Source organism: Schistocerca nitens, chromosome 9 (genome assembly GCF_023898315.1).
Source record: "Schistocerca nitens isolate TAMUIC-IGC-003100 chromosome 9, iqSchNite1.1, whole genome shotgun sequence".
Classification (NCBI taxonomy): Eukaryota; Metazoa; Arthropoda; class Insecta; order Orthoptera; family Acrididae; genus Schistocerca; species Schistocerca nitens.
In genome coordinates, this window is record NC_064622.1 from 358,695,177 (window position 1) to 358,711,860 (window position 16,684).

At 41.9% G+C, this 16,684-nt stretch overlaps 1 protein-coding gene across 1 annotated transcript in view; it reads left to right on the top strand.

Moving 5' to 3' along the window:
- Positions 1-16,684, top strand: part of LOC126203768 (translocation protein SEC63 homolog) — a 190,379-nt gene that overhangs the window by 21,453 nt on the left and 152,242 nt on the right. The window contains exon 2 of the mRNA XM_049938137.1: positions 16,130-16,232. Coding sequence (XP_049794094.1) covers positions 16,130-16,232 — 103 coding nt within the window. The remainder of the gene's footprint in view (positions 1-16,129; positions 16,233-16,684) is intronic.

Genomic DNA, 16,684 nt, shown 5'->3' on the forward strand with positions numbered 1-16,684 from the left:
TCATGGAACCAGAGAGAGCAAAAAATTTTTTATATTATTTGTTGAATGTGTGTGGCACAAAACATACAGTCAAAATAAGGATTTATTTCTGCATTTTATGAAGACTGCAGCAACATTGTATAAGCCCTAGTTTGATACTTTGTTTTCAATAAAATCTTGGTGTTGTTATTTTTACATTTTCTGGTTTTTCTTAGTTGTTTCTGTATTATTATTTTCTTGTAGATGAGGTCCATGTATGCAGCTAAATAAAGGTTGTTTGTTTTTACGCTATACATGTTTCACATCCTTTTATTTACGAAGCGTCAATAGTGGCCTTTAATATGTGTCATAAATAAAAAGAAGCAAAATCTATGTACAGTAAAAATAAAGTATTATTTTGTTGCTTATACAGACTACATCTGCAAGAACATAATAATGTGATAACATTTGTTTTAAATAATTTGTTTTAAATGTGTGACGAGAAGAGGAGAGAACTGGACGAAGGTGGAAGAGGGGGAATGGTGGAAAGACAGAACACGATGGAGAGGCTTGTGTTTCCGACAGACCCAGCCAGTGGCTGGAAACTGTCCAAGATGATGATGATGATGAATTTCTTACGTGCTTCCTGTGTATCTGTCTTTTTCTGTGACACTTCAATTCCATCACACTACAATAGCTCTACATCTACACCTATATGTATACTCCGCAAACTACTGTGAAGGGCATGGCAGAGGTTACATCCCATTGTACCAGGTATTAGAGTTTCTTCCCATTCCACTCACACATAGATTGTGTGAAGAATGATTGTTTGAGTGCCCCTGTGCATTGAGTGCCCCTGTGCATGCTATAATTAACTTAATCTTATCATGATCCCCATGTGGACAATATGTAGGGGTTTCTAGTGTTCCTATGGTCATTTAAAGCTACTTCTTGAAACTTTGTAAGTAGGCTTTCTCAGGTTAGCTTACATCTATTTTCAAGAACTTGCCAGTTCAGTTTCTTCAGCATCTTTGTGACACTCTTTCACGGCTTACACAACCTGTTTGGTAAGGGTTCCACACACTTGACAGTATTCTAGAACGGGTCGCGTGAGTGGTTTATAAACAATCTTCTTTGTAGACTAAATGCATTTCCCTAGTATTCTACTGATAAACCAAAGTCTGCCACCTGCTTTACCCACGAATGAGCCTGTGTGATCATTCTATTTTATGTCCCCACAGTGTGTTACACCCAGGCTTCTGTATGAGTTGCCCAATTCCATCTGTGACATTTTGATACTTTAGTCATAGGATAGTATGTTTTTTTCATTTAATGAAGTGCACAATTTTACATTTCTGGACATTTAAAGCAAATTTCCAGTCTTTGCACCACTTTGAAAAAATACTATGCTAAAGGGTGTTATGTTAACATGTAATATTTATTTCTCCCGTGATTGGAACTAAAACATCGTTGTTATTGGGTTCACAAACTGGGTATTCCACCATATTAGCTTTCCATATGACTCACAGCAAGCATTACTAACAAACACTTTCTGGTAAGATTGCCTATGGCCCCTTGTAAAGTTCTTCTAGCCTCACCTTTTTACTCCAACCTCTTTTATGATGTGTGCATCTGCGCACCCTCAAAACGCACGCAACAAAGAAATGAGGACTGAATGCCATAGTTTTGCACAAAAATCAAAAGAACTCACATTCACCCCAAGACAACTCCTCCCAGGGGGCACACAACTCTTTTGTGAGTATGTGCTTGGCTACCATGGGTCCCCAGCCTATGCAGCATTACTTCCTTTCTGTGCTATAAGCTTATACTTGCACTGTCTCTTTCCCTCTCTGCCTCTCCATTGGGTGGTTGTGTTGGTGAAAACCCTGCTTGGATCTGGTTCATGATTGGGACTCGAGTTTCCGCTTCTGGAGTCTTCTACAACTTTTCTTTAAATAAACATATGGTCTCCATTGTTGAGTTCGACCTGCCACCAATTTTCAAAATTCTCCAGAAGTGTGGATTGTGCAGGGAAGGTCACCCGAAGTGGTGTATGCTCCACCTTTATTCCTTTCCATCTTTGCACCCTTCCCTACGCAGAACGGTAGACCCCTGAACGTGCAGGCATCACACTGTTGGTACCTGAGCTGAAAACTCCCCACTTGTAACAAGGAGTATGTGCCCATCATGACTTGGGACCCAGACTGTGACAGATTACTGGCCAGGTAGCTGTTGCTGAGGCTGGGTGGCACACTTAGGAAGAGCCACTGTTCAGAATGGGTGGCACCATGAGCTGCAAATCAAGTTGATGAAGTTATCTCTTGCTTGTGGTGATATGGCCCCTGCTGTGTCTATGGAAGGAAAATGCTCTTGGCTCCAGCAGTCTCTACAGAAGGAAAGTTCTCTTTTATACAGGGAAATATGACCCTAAAACCTTCCCTTCACTGGCTATGTCAGGGGAAGAACATAAGGCTAAGGCACAAGCAGAAAAATACCCCCCTCCCCCCCCCCCCCCCAAAAAAAAAAAAGCTTAGTTAATACAAGGGCTGATGGGAATTCCTTCTTGGTCACAGAGCCCTTATTAATTGTGGAGAACTTAGAAGACGAGTTTGGGATAGTGGCAGCCATCTCTGAAATAAAAAGTGGGTCAATTTTGATCAAAGCAGTACCCCCTGCCTAGTCATAAGTGCTGCTCACTTGTACCAAGAAGGGTGACGTACTGGTGACTGTCACTCCCCGTTATAGTCTAATTATGGTTCAGGGTGTCATTTTCCATCATGACCAGCTCTTGCAATCTGATGATGAACTACGTGCCTACTTTGAGCGACGGGGTGTACACGTTGTCCGTTGTTTACATAGGGGTTGATACTAGTGCCTTCATATTGGCCTTTGAGAGTGATTCTTTGCCTGAGAAGATCAAGATGATGGTATACCAATTTAGTGGTCAATTGACACCATGTGAAACTGTGTGTCCTCCCTCTTCCTTCACACACGCACGCACACCCGCGCGCGCGCGCGCACACACACACACACACACACACACACACACACACACACACAGTGCTTCAAGTGCTTGAAAGGGTATTCTGGTACATATCTTCACATCACAATGCTAGCCCCATTTGTAGAGGATGGGGATGAGCAATGCGTGCGAACACACCTTGTGCCCCTGCCCCCCATCTGTGATCTGTGTCACCTGTGTAAAGCACCATTCTGCTGCTCACCAGGTTGCACTGTTTTCTAGAGAGAGAAGAAAATACAAGAATAGAAGACTCCGGAAGAACTAACCTATGAAAAGGCCAAGAAAAAGTGTGAGCTCTTGCATGCAACATGTAAAACAACCTAATATGCTACAGCTATGATGATGTTGCCTCCTTTGGAGACGGTACTCCCACCCATTTCACCTTTTACACCGGCCCCTCAGGGCCACTCAACCATGCATGCCCCAATGGTTGGAGGCTCCCCTCTTATTGCTTACTCCCATATCTACTATGGGATCGATGACTTCCTGCCCAGCAGAGACATTGGTTCCCACCTCCCAGCTGGAGACAAATCAGCTTCCTTTGGCTTCTCTTTCCAGGAAGGGGTACCTTGGGGGGACACTTCTTTCCGAGGTTTCCGCTGTCTCCAACTGGACACCAGCCAGTGGCTGAAGGAGCCACAGGCTGCTGGCCACATGGCTTCATGATCATCATCTTTACCTGAAACTGATTCATAGAAGCCCTTGCAATCATCAAATTCGTCTAAGGAGAGGAAAGACAAGAAAAAGTCTTCCAAGAAGGACAATCCAGTGGCCCTTGCACCATTACAATCCAGCTGTTCCACTCCTGTGGCCAAGGTGTAGATTGCACCAGTGTGTGGTTTGCACAACTCAGTGGAACCCAGAAAAAATATATACCATAATCCCCCAACCAGTGCCAGCAGGCGACCTTAGGGCACAACCTGCCTCCTTTGTCCCTTCATGGCCTCACAGCACATCGAACAACATTATTTTCCACTGAAATTGTAACAACATTATTCTCCACTGAAATTGTAGCAGTTTTTTTCCACCACCTGGCTGAGCTACGACATCTTTTAATCACTTCCCATGCCTTCTGCATAGCCCAGGAGACTTGGTTTCCAACAAAGTGAACCCTGTCCCTTCATGGATACCTATGACAGGGTGTCGGGAAGAGTTTGCAAATATGTACTGGACAAGCTATACAGCAAACTTGTGCCTCTTAATACACCTTTGGAGGCCGTGGCTGTTCAGGTAAGGGCATTTCGGGATATTACCATCTGCAATGTTTACCTCCGTCGCGATGGTGAAGTGCCTCAGAACATTATGTTTGCATTGGCTTCACAGCTCCGTCCACCTTTTCTAATCTTGAGTGATTTCAGTGCCCATAACCCTTTGTTCAGTGGAACCACAATTACTGGCCATGATCTCTAGAACTGACTGGCGCAACTTGACCTTCACCTCTTGAATATTGGAATCCCCACACACTTCAGTGTGGCACACGGAACTTTCTTGGCCATTGCCATTTCCATTTGCAACCCTTGTCTTTTCCCATCCATTCTTTAGAGAGTCCACAATGACCTAAGTGGTAGTGACCATTTCCCGCTCTTCCTGTTCCTCCCTCAACATCACTCCAATGGATGCCAGCCCAGATGGGATGTGAGCAGTGTTGACTGGGGTGCTTTTGCTTCTGCTCTCACCCTTGGCTCTGCGTGACATGGAGATATCAGTGAGGCAGTCCAGAATACAACTACAGCTATTCTTTTGGCAACTGATCTGGTGATCCCTTATTCCTTGGGCCCATCGCGACAGAAGACAGTACCTTGTGGTCATCAGATTTTGCAGAGGTCGTTAGAGATCATAGACGGGCTGTCCAGTGCCATAAGTGGCACCTCTCGATGGATCACCTCAGAGCCTTGAAATGGCTCCCTGCCAGGTCCCCATCTAACAAAATGACAGAAACGAGAATGCTGAAAACCATATGTTTCGAACATTTGACCATGTACCTCCCCTTCACAGCTTTTGGCAAAGATCCGATATCTCTCTGTAGACATCTGCATGTCTACACTTACCCAGATGGCGTTGCTGAACATCTTGCTCTGCATTATGCTCGAGCCTCTGAGTCTGAGAATTATTAATCTGCCTTTCATGTCCTAAAACAGTGGGTGGAGCAAAAGCAATTATCTTATACTACTTGCCACCTAGACACACAACACTCCATTCAGTGGGTGGGAATTTGTCTGTGTCCTAGGCGTGATACAGCCCCATGGACGGACTGCGTCCACAGCCAAATGATCAAGCACTTATCAGTGGATTGTCAATGTCATATCCTTGCAATCTTTAACCACATATGGAGTGAGGACGAGTTCCCATTGCATTGGTGAGAAAGTGTCATCATCCCAGTACTGAAACCAGGTAAGCACTCTCTGGAGGTGGACTATCATCACCCAGTATGTCTCACCTATGATATGTGAGAGTTGCTTGAACACATGATGAACCGATGGCTGTGTTGGCTCCTTGAGTCTCAGGATCTCCTGGCTCTGTCCCAGGGTGGTTTTCACCTAGGCCATTCCACTACTGACAATCTCGTTAACCTGGCGTCTGCCATCTGAACAGCTTTTGCTCAACGTCAACACCTTATAGCTGTCTTCTTTAACCTGCAAAAGGCTTATGACTCCACATTGTTACATCACATTCTTGCTGCCTTACATGGGTAGGGTCTTCAGGGTCTGCTCCCGATTTTTATTCAGAGCTTCCTGTCGCACTGTATGTTCCAGATTCTAGTTGCACTTCCCACAGTACCCCACATATGTAAGAGAATGGGCTCCCGCAGGATTCTGTACTGAGTATCCCTGTCTTTTTAGTGACCATCAATGGTCTAACAGCAGCCGTGGGATCCTCATCATCACCCTCCTTGTATGTTGACAACTTTTGCCTCTGCAATTGTTCCTCTAATACGGGCGTCACTGAACATTGACTGCAAGGCACCATATGAAAAGTGCAGGCATGGGCTCTAACCCATGGCTTTTGGCTTTCAACCGCCAAGACCCATGTTGTGCACTTCTGTTGAAAGTTCACCCACAACCAGAACTTTACCTTGGCGACCAACTACTAGTCTTTGATTCTCAGTTGATGTGGATTCCCCATCTTCACCAGCTTAAGCAAATGTGCTGGCTGCTTTTAATACACTTTGCTGCCCAAGTAACACCAGCTGGGTTGCAAATCGCACTACCCTTCTGGAGCTTTACATGATATGATCCCATCTTGATTATGGGAGTCTGACGTATGGTTCAGCATCACCCTCAGTGTTGCAGATACTGGATCCAATACACCACTGCAGGGTTCGACTTGTGACAGGAGTCTTTCAAACTAGCATTGTGAACAGCTCACTGGTGGACACTCCATTGTAGATCAGGCGCCAATGAGGGATTATCAGTTATGGTACCCACATTCACAACTCTCCTAAGCATCTGAATGCCATCTTGTCTTTCCAAACATGAAAATCCATCTCCAGCAACAGTGGCTATATAAGAGATTACAATTGCAATCCACGTCTGGTGCCCCCTCTCGGAATTCCAGTTGCTTCCTCTTCCATCTCTCCTCTGGGCCTACTCGTGTACATCTCCATGGTGCATCTCTGGGCCACAGCTTATTCCAAACTTATCACAAGGTCTGGAAGACTCTGTCCTTCCCGAGGCCCTCGGCCATCAATTTTTCTCCATCCTTGCCACATTCTGGGGTTCTGAAGTAGTCTACACTGATGGCTCAATGGTTGCTGGTCATGTACGTTTTGCTTATAATCTTGCAGGACATACTGAACTACACTCCTTGCTGTATGTCTGTAGTGTTTCATTATGGAGTTGCTAGCCATCTCTCAAGCTCTTGAGCATATGTGTTCCTTCACCAGTCAAACCTTTCTCATCTGCAGCGACTCAAGCAGTTTCCAACCTCTCGACCAGCGTTATCCTTGCCATCCCTTGGTCATTTTTATACAGGATTCCCTGTGTGCCCTCAGACAGTGTGGATGCTTAGTGACCCCTTTCTCGACCCCGTCCCAAGTTGGTATCCGGGGGTATGAACTCTCACTAATAGCCAGACCAAAGTCACTACAAGTAAACCAACTCTTGGGATTGGTGTAAACAGACCTCCGATCGTTATTACACCGTCAAGTTTTAGGAATATCAAATACAGAATGGCTCACTCTGACTTCAGCAAACAAGCCTGATAACGGAGACTACAAATGTGTGGAGGTCCATCATGCAGGCCTCTTGCAGGGATACTACCATCCTTTGCTGGCTCTGCAACAGCCATATTTGGCTGACACGGGGTATCTCCTCTATCGGAAGGACACACTGCACTGTTGTTGTGGTTCCCATTTGGCTGTGTTTCACATTTTGCTGGATTGTCCCAACCTAGCACCATGCGGTGGACTTTTAATCTCCCTGACTCGCTACCCGTGGTATTAAGAGACGATGCCGCAGTGGCTGACTTAGTTTTATGTTTTATTAGTGAAGGGGGCTTTCAACCACTCTCTTTAAGGGAGGGCAACTTAACCTTATCAGACCATTGAGGTGTTGGCAGAACACTCTGTTGCCTCCTCTTCCCAGAGTGGGCTGTGGATGCCTGGGCATGGTGGGCTGCCCCGGCCCTCACCCTACCTGTTCTTTTACTCTTCCTTGCCTGTTTCACATGACCTGTTAAACGAGTTCATATTTTCTCTCTCTGTGCTTCTGCAGCCCTGTCCATGTCACTAGTCTTTTCAAGGCAATTTCTGAGAGGAATACATCTGGTATGCGGTGGGGTGGGGATGTGTCCCCCCTGCATTGCACTCTGCCTTTGTGGGCTTCCAGCTGCTCCCTAGAGGGCGCCTGGCTTTTTTCCTCTGTCACCCCCCCCCCCTTTTTTTTTTTTTTTCTTGCCTACGTTGACCTTTCATAGACCTTTGGGGGTTTTCTTCCTCTGGGTTTTACACGGTAGGCTATCTCTGATCTACAGTCATGTAGACGTGTTTGAGGAAAAAGGGACTAATGACCTAGTAATTTGGTCCCTTTAACCATCCATCCAACCAACCAAAGCAACAGGAAACATTACCGACCAATAAAGGAACAGGAAACAGATGTCCATCTATGAGTTGACAACATTATAAACAGTAAAATGTGCTTGCAAGTTTTACACAGAACTATTGAAGTGTACCTCCATTTCGGAAAAAGGTTTAACACAGGACAGGTAGAACACTGACTATGAACTAAAATGAAACATCAAATGCCTAGAACAGCTGTTTTCATAATCTGCTTGTTAGTCAATATACGTTTAGTAATACCAGTCTGAAGTGAATTCTTGTAATATTCTACTGAACTCTTTGATGCAATAACTAAGAAATGTAAGCAAATTCTGGAGTGGAGTTCAAATCCTTGACTGGCTGCACTCGTAGAAGTTTCCCAAATCTCTTTAACCAAATGCTCAGATAGTTCCTTCATACAATCTGCAGATGATTTTCTGTACTATCCTTGAACAAGCCAAACTTTTACTCTGTCACTAAGAAACTTGACTTCGACCATTCACTAAGCCTTGATCTCCCTACAATAATGATTGCTAGTGGATTTTTCCTCTTCTGTTAAATTCTTTTCTTTAGTCTTTTTAGCGATGAGAATTTACCCAATATATTGATGGCTTAGTTCTAACTTTGCACAAAAGAAAAACGTTTTAAGGACATACACAATTGAAAACAAATGACTAATGAAATAGTCATCAACGTTTCAAACATTAGATATTTATCTGTTGTGATACTCATGTTTTCCTTGGTCTTTCTGATGCTATTGTGGGTGTCATAAGTAGCTTTAGTGTCACTGAATGGATTATTAACCCAGGACAGTTAAGATTGGTGTTGAGGCTGCCATCACACCTTTCAATCACTGTGGTTTGGATTCAGTATTCAGTGGCAGATGTTGTAACTGAATGGGCGAACTGGCTCTCAGTTCTGAGACAGGCAAAAGCATTCCTCTTCTAATGGTATTAAGCTTAGTAAAGCACTGTAGAGCTCAGGTCAGTGTCCAGTCCACTTTTACCTCACTGACTGCTGTTGCAGGTGATTATCATGCATAGAGGATATTTGCTCCATCGATATTTAAAGAGTAAAATGTCATCTGTGCCATTGTTCGGATGAGAAAATATATATTTTTTATACTGACAAGAGGGAAACATTTTATCTACAAAAGGGTTTTCTCACAATTGTTGGTGATAAATGGATGATGTAAGAAAATTATTAAACTTTTGCATGGGGCAGAGTGTCTTACCAATTTTGTCAGACAGAGATTCAAGTGGCTTATAGGACTGTTGATTTATCCTATTAACTGCACAATCATCCAACCACCAGCCCCATACACGTTTTATTTTCTTCCAGAACTTAAAATATGTATAATCACATTGACAAAATTTGCACAGGCATTCAGGGAATGTCTATGTAACTTTTAACAATAAATTTTATAAATATCTACTCCACATTATGAATTTTAATTACCCTAGCTTCCCAATATTAAGCAGTGGTCACTGATAACCTTACTATTTAGTATCCTGTGACACCAATCCATCCATCCATGATGGAGGCATTTTACTCTTCAAAAGCACGCCTGCAAGCTATTGCAGCTAAAATCAGCATATAGAGAATATAAAAGATGAATGCCTGAACAGTTATTTCCCATTATTAAACCTAATTTCGTGGTCAGAAATTTCAATTTGATTAATGCAGCTGCTAATTAATCAATGGATGTGTTATAATTATGTTGAGGAATGTAAGTCATTTTGTAACACATTTCCAACTAAGTTTTCAATTTTTCTTTTATGTAGTACTGTAACATCAAGTGTTGTGATCACTCATGTGAATTAGGGGTTTGCTCACTATCTAGTCTTCAATCCAATTGTTAAGTAAAAACAGCTGTTTGCACTTTATTTGCAGCAGTGGCAGAACCCCTTATCTTATACCCAGCTAGATTTCTGGCACAGTGTTTTGAAAAAGTTTTTTAATTTTTCATGTTAAGCATTTGTTTTGAAAAGGTTTCTTATATAATATTAATTAATTAAAAAGTGTAAGTGCAACATGTTAGGCCTAACTGAATCTTCCATCAGTTCTTGGTAGAACAACATTATAATAAATGAAAAACATTAGTTTGCTTTTGTTCTACAGTATTACCTTTGTTGTGTTATCTGGTCAGCACAATAAAAGTAATATACGATGTTTATAAATGAATATCGGGGTTTTAATGCTTTATAATATTTATTACATTAAACTTACAGTTATAAATGATACGTCAAATGAAAGAGCAACTCAAACAGTTTTACCAAGAACCTTGTAAATGTTCATTGTGAGCACCATTTGTCACACGGCACACATTCACTGTACCCAAGTGCTGCCCAATGACAGGGCTTGCTCTGCATGGCCTCCATGTTCACCCGACCTAACACCATGCGAATTTTTCCTTTAGGGCTTAATCAAGGATCGTGTGTACATGCCTCCGCAACCAGCAGACCTCCCTGAATTAAGAAACCGGATTGAAGCAGCTGTTGCTACAATCACTGAAGATACACTTATCAACGTTTGGGAAGAACTCGGCTATATACCGTACTTGATGTGTGCCGTGCGACAAATGGTGCTCACATTGAACATTTATAAGGTTCTTGGTAAAACTGTGTGAGTTGCTCTTTCATTTGACCTACCATTTATAACTTCAAGTTTAATATAATAAATATTGTAAAGTGTTAAAACCCTGATATTCATTTATAAACACACTGTAATGTAGAACAAAAGCAAACTACCGCTTTTTATTTATTTAAGTATAACATTTAACTATAATGTATTAGATGATTGCAGACGGCTATTATTTCATGGCAGCAGCGACACAGGTGATGGAAGAGAATACTGGATTCTGCAGAAGCTCATGACCTGGTTATCACAGCAACTTTATTGGAGAAGCGAGCCTTGTATCTTTTGATGTACTACAGTGACAGCAACATCAGCCAGATTGACTTTCTTCTTGTGTGAAAACATGATCAAAAACTAGTTACAGAGGAAGGGTTGGACACACCAGCTGGCAAATGTGATATCTTATCACCTAGGATTGGAAGTGGCGACAGCTTTTGACAGATAGTAGACTTAGAGAACTTCTATGGCATCAGTGATAAAAAAAAGGTAAATTTATTATTGACCAAAAGAAGGCCCCAGAACACTGGTAGCAGTACTTTGAAGCATCCATCATGTTGATCAACAAGCCTGAAGTTCAAGAAGCCAGAGGGAAGATGACTGGGCTGGGTGACATCCCAGCAGTAATTTGGTGACAAAGACATTGGGAGGCGGCTGAATGGCTGACAGGTTTCCTCAATAATATCATTGAAGAGAAGAAAACATCAACTGTGTAGTCATTAAGCAGTACAGTCTCAGTTTGGAAACGAAACAGTGGTCAAGCTGAATGTTCCAACTACCAACTTGTATGTCATCTTCCACAAACAATCAAGATCTTAGAGTACAACATATAAGGTCTGTTAAAAAAATTCCAGAACATTCCTAATTTTGTACAAGTGGTGTGTTGGAAGACCGAGAGGAGGTCGCCGAGTAACCCTGTAGGGGCCACACATCGACTGCTCCAGTCAATGAAAATGTAACATGTATCCATGATTGTTAAATTCTGACCGGTGATTGAGCCTTCCGTTGATAGCTGAAACTATAAACATGATAAAAATAACAATTTGTCACAGTATAACCAAATATTTGAACTTGTAAAAGGTGTGCACCAAACTGGTCCCAAAAAGTATTGATTGACAAACAAAGGGATGTGTATGTGTTCCAGTGCCTAAAACTATTGAAAATGTGTGTCAAAATGATCCTGATTTTTAAACTCTTATTACCACCGGTGATGATTAATGGATTTTTGGGTACGACCCAGAGAAAAAAGGCAGAATTCAGAGTGGCATGCCCGGTGTTGCCCCACCCCAAGAAGGCACATATGAGCAAGTCAAGGATCAAAACTATGCTCATTGTCTTCTTTAACATGAGGCATTTTCCATCATAAACTCATACCTACTATTGTCTTCTTTGTTGCAAGACATTTTCCACCATGAACTCAAACCTGCTAGGCCCACTGTGAACACCAGTTTCTACTTAAAAGTGCTCAAAAGACTGAAAAGTAGCGTCACACACTGCTGAAGAGACACAGCAAATGTCTGTAATTTTGATAATTCATTCCTAAGATCCCTATCTTCAACAACCTTGTAAATTTTCTTCATATCTGTATCTGTTTCCGAGGTACAGAGGTTGAAAGTTACTCTACTTGTGAACTTAAAATACGCTTATAAAATCTGGTGTGAGGTGAAAGCTTAGTTTATAAAGAGATTTAGTATGGAGAAATTTGGTGTAAAGTGTGTGTGTTATCATCTGGGAAGCCCTTGTTGTAGTACTGAAGCACAGGCAAAAAAATTTTGCACGTAAAATCTGATCTGAGTTGTAGAATTAGTTTCACGTTATTATTTTTCATAAGTAACTATCCACATTTTACTGATCTGTACATTTCTTTTCCTATGAGTCACATGCCCAGCTGCAGCAGGGAAAGGAAGGGAACCAGCAGAAAAGTGCTTGTGTTTGAGCACAAAAAAGGTAAATTGCTCTTGTTTGAAGTACACTGAAAAGTGGGGTACCAGCTACCTTCCACAGCATCTTTAAAAATTTTCTCAAAAATTTTTATGCTCAAAGAGAAGAAGGTAGTGGCAGTGGCAAAGAGACGGAAAAGTAATAAATACTGGAAGATTGTAGACAGTGGTTGTGTTATAGAAAGAGCGAAGGAGACAGTGGCAGTGTGAGAGAAGGAGGGGGATACAGTGGCAATGGAACACAGTTGACAGTATCAGAACAGTGCTAGGAAAATAGTGGAGGAGACAGTGCCGGGAGGAAGTAAGAGAAAGAGAAAGTGGAAGTGAGTAACAGCCAGTGATAATGAGAGGCAAGAGTATGTGACAGTGATAAAGAGGAAGAGAAAGATGGTGACAATGAGAACAGACAACAGCAGTAAGAAGGAAGGATGAGATGTTAGCAGTAAGATAGAGAAAGAGGGAGATAGTGACAGTGAAGGGAGACAGTAGTAGCAGGACAGAACAAAGAGGACTGTGGGTGTGACACAGGAGGCAGTGACAGAGAGGCACAAAGAGATAATGACAATGAGTGAGTGGGAAAGGGCATCTGGGAGTGGATGGATATGAGCAAGTTACAGCGATCGACTAATGGGTGTGAGTGAGTTACCGTTAGGGGAGCTTGTGAGAGTTTGAGGTGAGTTGCATGTTAAAAAAAAAAAAAAGGTATGAATGTGTTTGCATACCAAAATTTTTGAGAAAATATTTAAAGATGCCGAGGAAGATGGACTGAGGCAGCTGGTACTCCACTTTCCAGTCAACAGTCTGTTACATAAACAGGAACATTTTTTGTACTCCAGTAGGAGCTTTTTTCTGCTGGTGTGGTATGGTTGGGTCAGCCTGATTCTCCAGCTCTTGTCTGGCAAGTAGTCTTCAGTTAACTCCACAGAACTTTTCTAAATAACAAAGAGGAGGATGCTGCACACTGTTGATATCCCACACAGGCTTTAGAGATTTAAGTGAGATATGTGGGGAACAAAAGGATTTAGTTGTTTGTGTAGTTTCTAGAAACTGATCCAACAAATGTCTCATTTAGTTTTTCAATCCACTGCCTGTGATGATATTATTTTAAATAAGACATGAAGCTAGGAAAGTATTGTTAATTACAGCTTGCCAGTGACAATTCTCAGCCTGACATCAGTCTTGTTGATAAGATTACTTCTAGCCCTCACAGGAGCACATTGTTTGGCAACTGCTCTGCAGCTTGTGCCAGTGAGCTTTCTAATAATGTTTTTAATTTTAATTTGTATACAGTTATGTATACGTGTTTCAGAGTAATACCTCTGAATTTTTTATGTGAAAACCCTTAAAGCTTTTTAATTAAAAAAAAAAACGTTATTAACATTCTACATCTTCGTTCTTCACATCTACATATTTATTTTTGATCATAATTCCCTGCCGATGAACACATTTCTCCCAATGAGAGAGCAATTTGTTGATATTACTGTAGAATGTTTGACTTCATTGATGGAGCCACAACCTCACTTCAGCTTGCACTGCTTCATCACTAACAAAGAGAAGTCCCCAAAGGTGTTCTTTAAGGTTTGGAAACAGATGAAATTTGGTGAAAATCAGATAAGGCTTAGTTGGGTCTGTATGGAGGGTGACCGATGACGTTGAACCCAAGGCGTCAGATTGTTGCAGGTGTCACAGCGCTCGTGTACAGTTTGGCATTGTGATGCTGAAATAGAGGATGCTCCAAGTGTGGATAAACTCTTCACATTCGAAACTCGATTACAGCATGCTGTTTCTCACACACTGACATAGTTATGTTACACACTGCCATGTTACACTCTAAAATTTGGAGCCCTCTAGTGGCAGGGGACTGCAAATATGTAGACACGAAGAAAAAAGATGTAGAATGTTACGTACCATTTGTTTTATCTAACAAGCTTTAAGAGTTTTCACATAAAAAAGTTGAGGGACACCACTTTTCCGCACACCCTCATTTTAGGTAATTATTGAATGTTACGCATGGATACTTATAATGCAGGTTATGGTTGACTTGTGCTCCATACAGGTCAGCATTAAGTTGTACTTATGTGAACTTTTTATTAAGGTTGAATACTGGCTGGAAAAGTTTTAACTGTTTTTAATGGCTGTTTAGCATATCTAGGTGCTCTGAGAGGTTTTCTCCTTCTTTTTTGAAAAAAAAAAAAATTGTGTTGAATTGCTAGAGTAACACAATCTGTGACGAAATTTTTCCCTCCTCCCTTACACAACTAGTTCAGACAAAATCACATCAAATCAGATGTGAAACTGGAGCTTTCAGTGACTTTTATTGCCACCACCATCATCTGGGTTAAAATTGATACCCAGGATTGTCATGCTGGTTTTTATATACAGTAAACAATAGGAATGTAACAATATTATGAAAAAGAAGGTTGCGACTCACCATATAGCGGGGATGCTGAGTCACGATAGGCACAACAAAAAGACTGTCACAAATAAAGCTTTCTGCCAGTAAGGCCTTCATCAGAAATAGATCACTCTCTCTCTCTCTCTCTCTCTCTCTCTCTCTCTCTCTCTCTCTCTCTCTCTCTCTCACACACACACACACACACACACACACACACACACACACAAATGCAACTCACTCACACGATTGAAGTCTCAAGCAACTGAGGCCACACTGCAAGCAGCAGCACCAGTACATGATGGCAGTGGCGACCGGGTGGGGGTAAGGAATAGGGAGCGTGCTTAGCAACAGGGTGGTCCACCTGTGTCTTAGCCACAATTTGTTGTTGCCCATTAATGCGGACAGACAGCTTGTTGGTTGTCATGCCACATAGAATGCAGCACAGTGGTTGCAGCTTAGTTTGTAGATCACATGACTGGTTTCACAGGTAGCCCTCCCTTTGATGGGATAGGTGATGTTTGTGACTGGACTGGAGCAGGTGGTGGTGGGAGGATGTATGGGACAAGTCTTGCATCTAAGTCTGTTACAGGACCATGAGCCATGAGGTAAGGAGTTGGTAGCAGGGATTGAGTAGGGATGGGTGAGTATATTGTGTAGGATCGGTGGACGGCAGAATATCACTGTGGGAGGGGTAGGAAGAATAGTGGGGATTTCTCTTTTCAGGGCATGATGAGAGGTAATTGAAACCCTGGTGGAGAATGTAATTCAGTTGCTCCAGTTCTGGGTGGTACTGAGTTACGAGGGGAATGCTGCTCTTTGGCCGGACAGTGGGACTTTGGGAGGTGGTGGGAGACTGGAAAGATAAGGAATGTTATGTAATATAACAGTGGGGGCCGTGCAGTTTGAGTATCTGACGAAATTGTACATAATCCTCGAAATCAGTTATATATGTGACAGTCATTGAAGACAATGAAAGCTCAAGTTACATATCTAATTTGGTGTATTTAGCATATGTTGTATATGCCGTAGACTGCTATAAACTGTGGGATCATACATAACTAGTGTGCCTGTGTGTGTTATTTAGAAAGAACTCTCTGAGACTGTAAGATCATGTTTCTATATCTTACATAATTTTTGATTGACAGATCCGGCCAAATATGAAAAGGAGTGCCATTGTGATGACTGCAAAAAGAAAAAGCTTATACTCCAGTCAAATGAACCATGGAAAGGCACAAAACAGATGCTTACGTAAGTTTTGATTTTATTCTATTTGTACTCAAATTGTATAATAAATTCTTTTTGTTGATTTTTATAGGTAACCCCTGTGCACCTCTGCACCTCTGCTTGTCTCAACTGCTCGTTCATGACTTTTACTTCTCTTTATGCCATGCACACCGAAAATAAATTTTAGTAGAAACTCGCATAACATTAAGCACTTCAAGAACGACCAGTTTAGTGTGGGGCAGGGTGCCCTCCAGTGTGCCGAGACAAGGGACATAATTGAAGGTATAGCAGTTGTGCGGCATGAGGGACTCAATATCAATACAAGTGATGCAGTGTTAATAATGTAATGCCATGTCTTCTTTTAATGATGGTGTGCTGGCTTTAATCAACTTAATTAATGTTAACCAACAAAAGTCTAAAACATGCTTAATGGTATAATAATGTGAACAAAGGTAGTGCTTTGAAGGTGTTTAAAG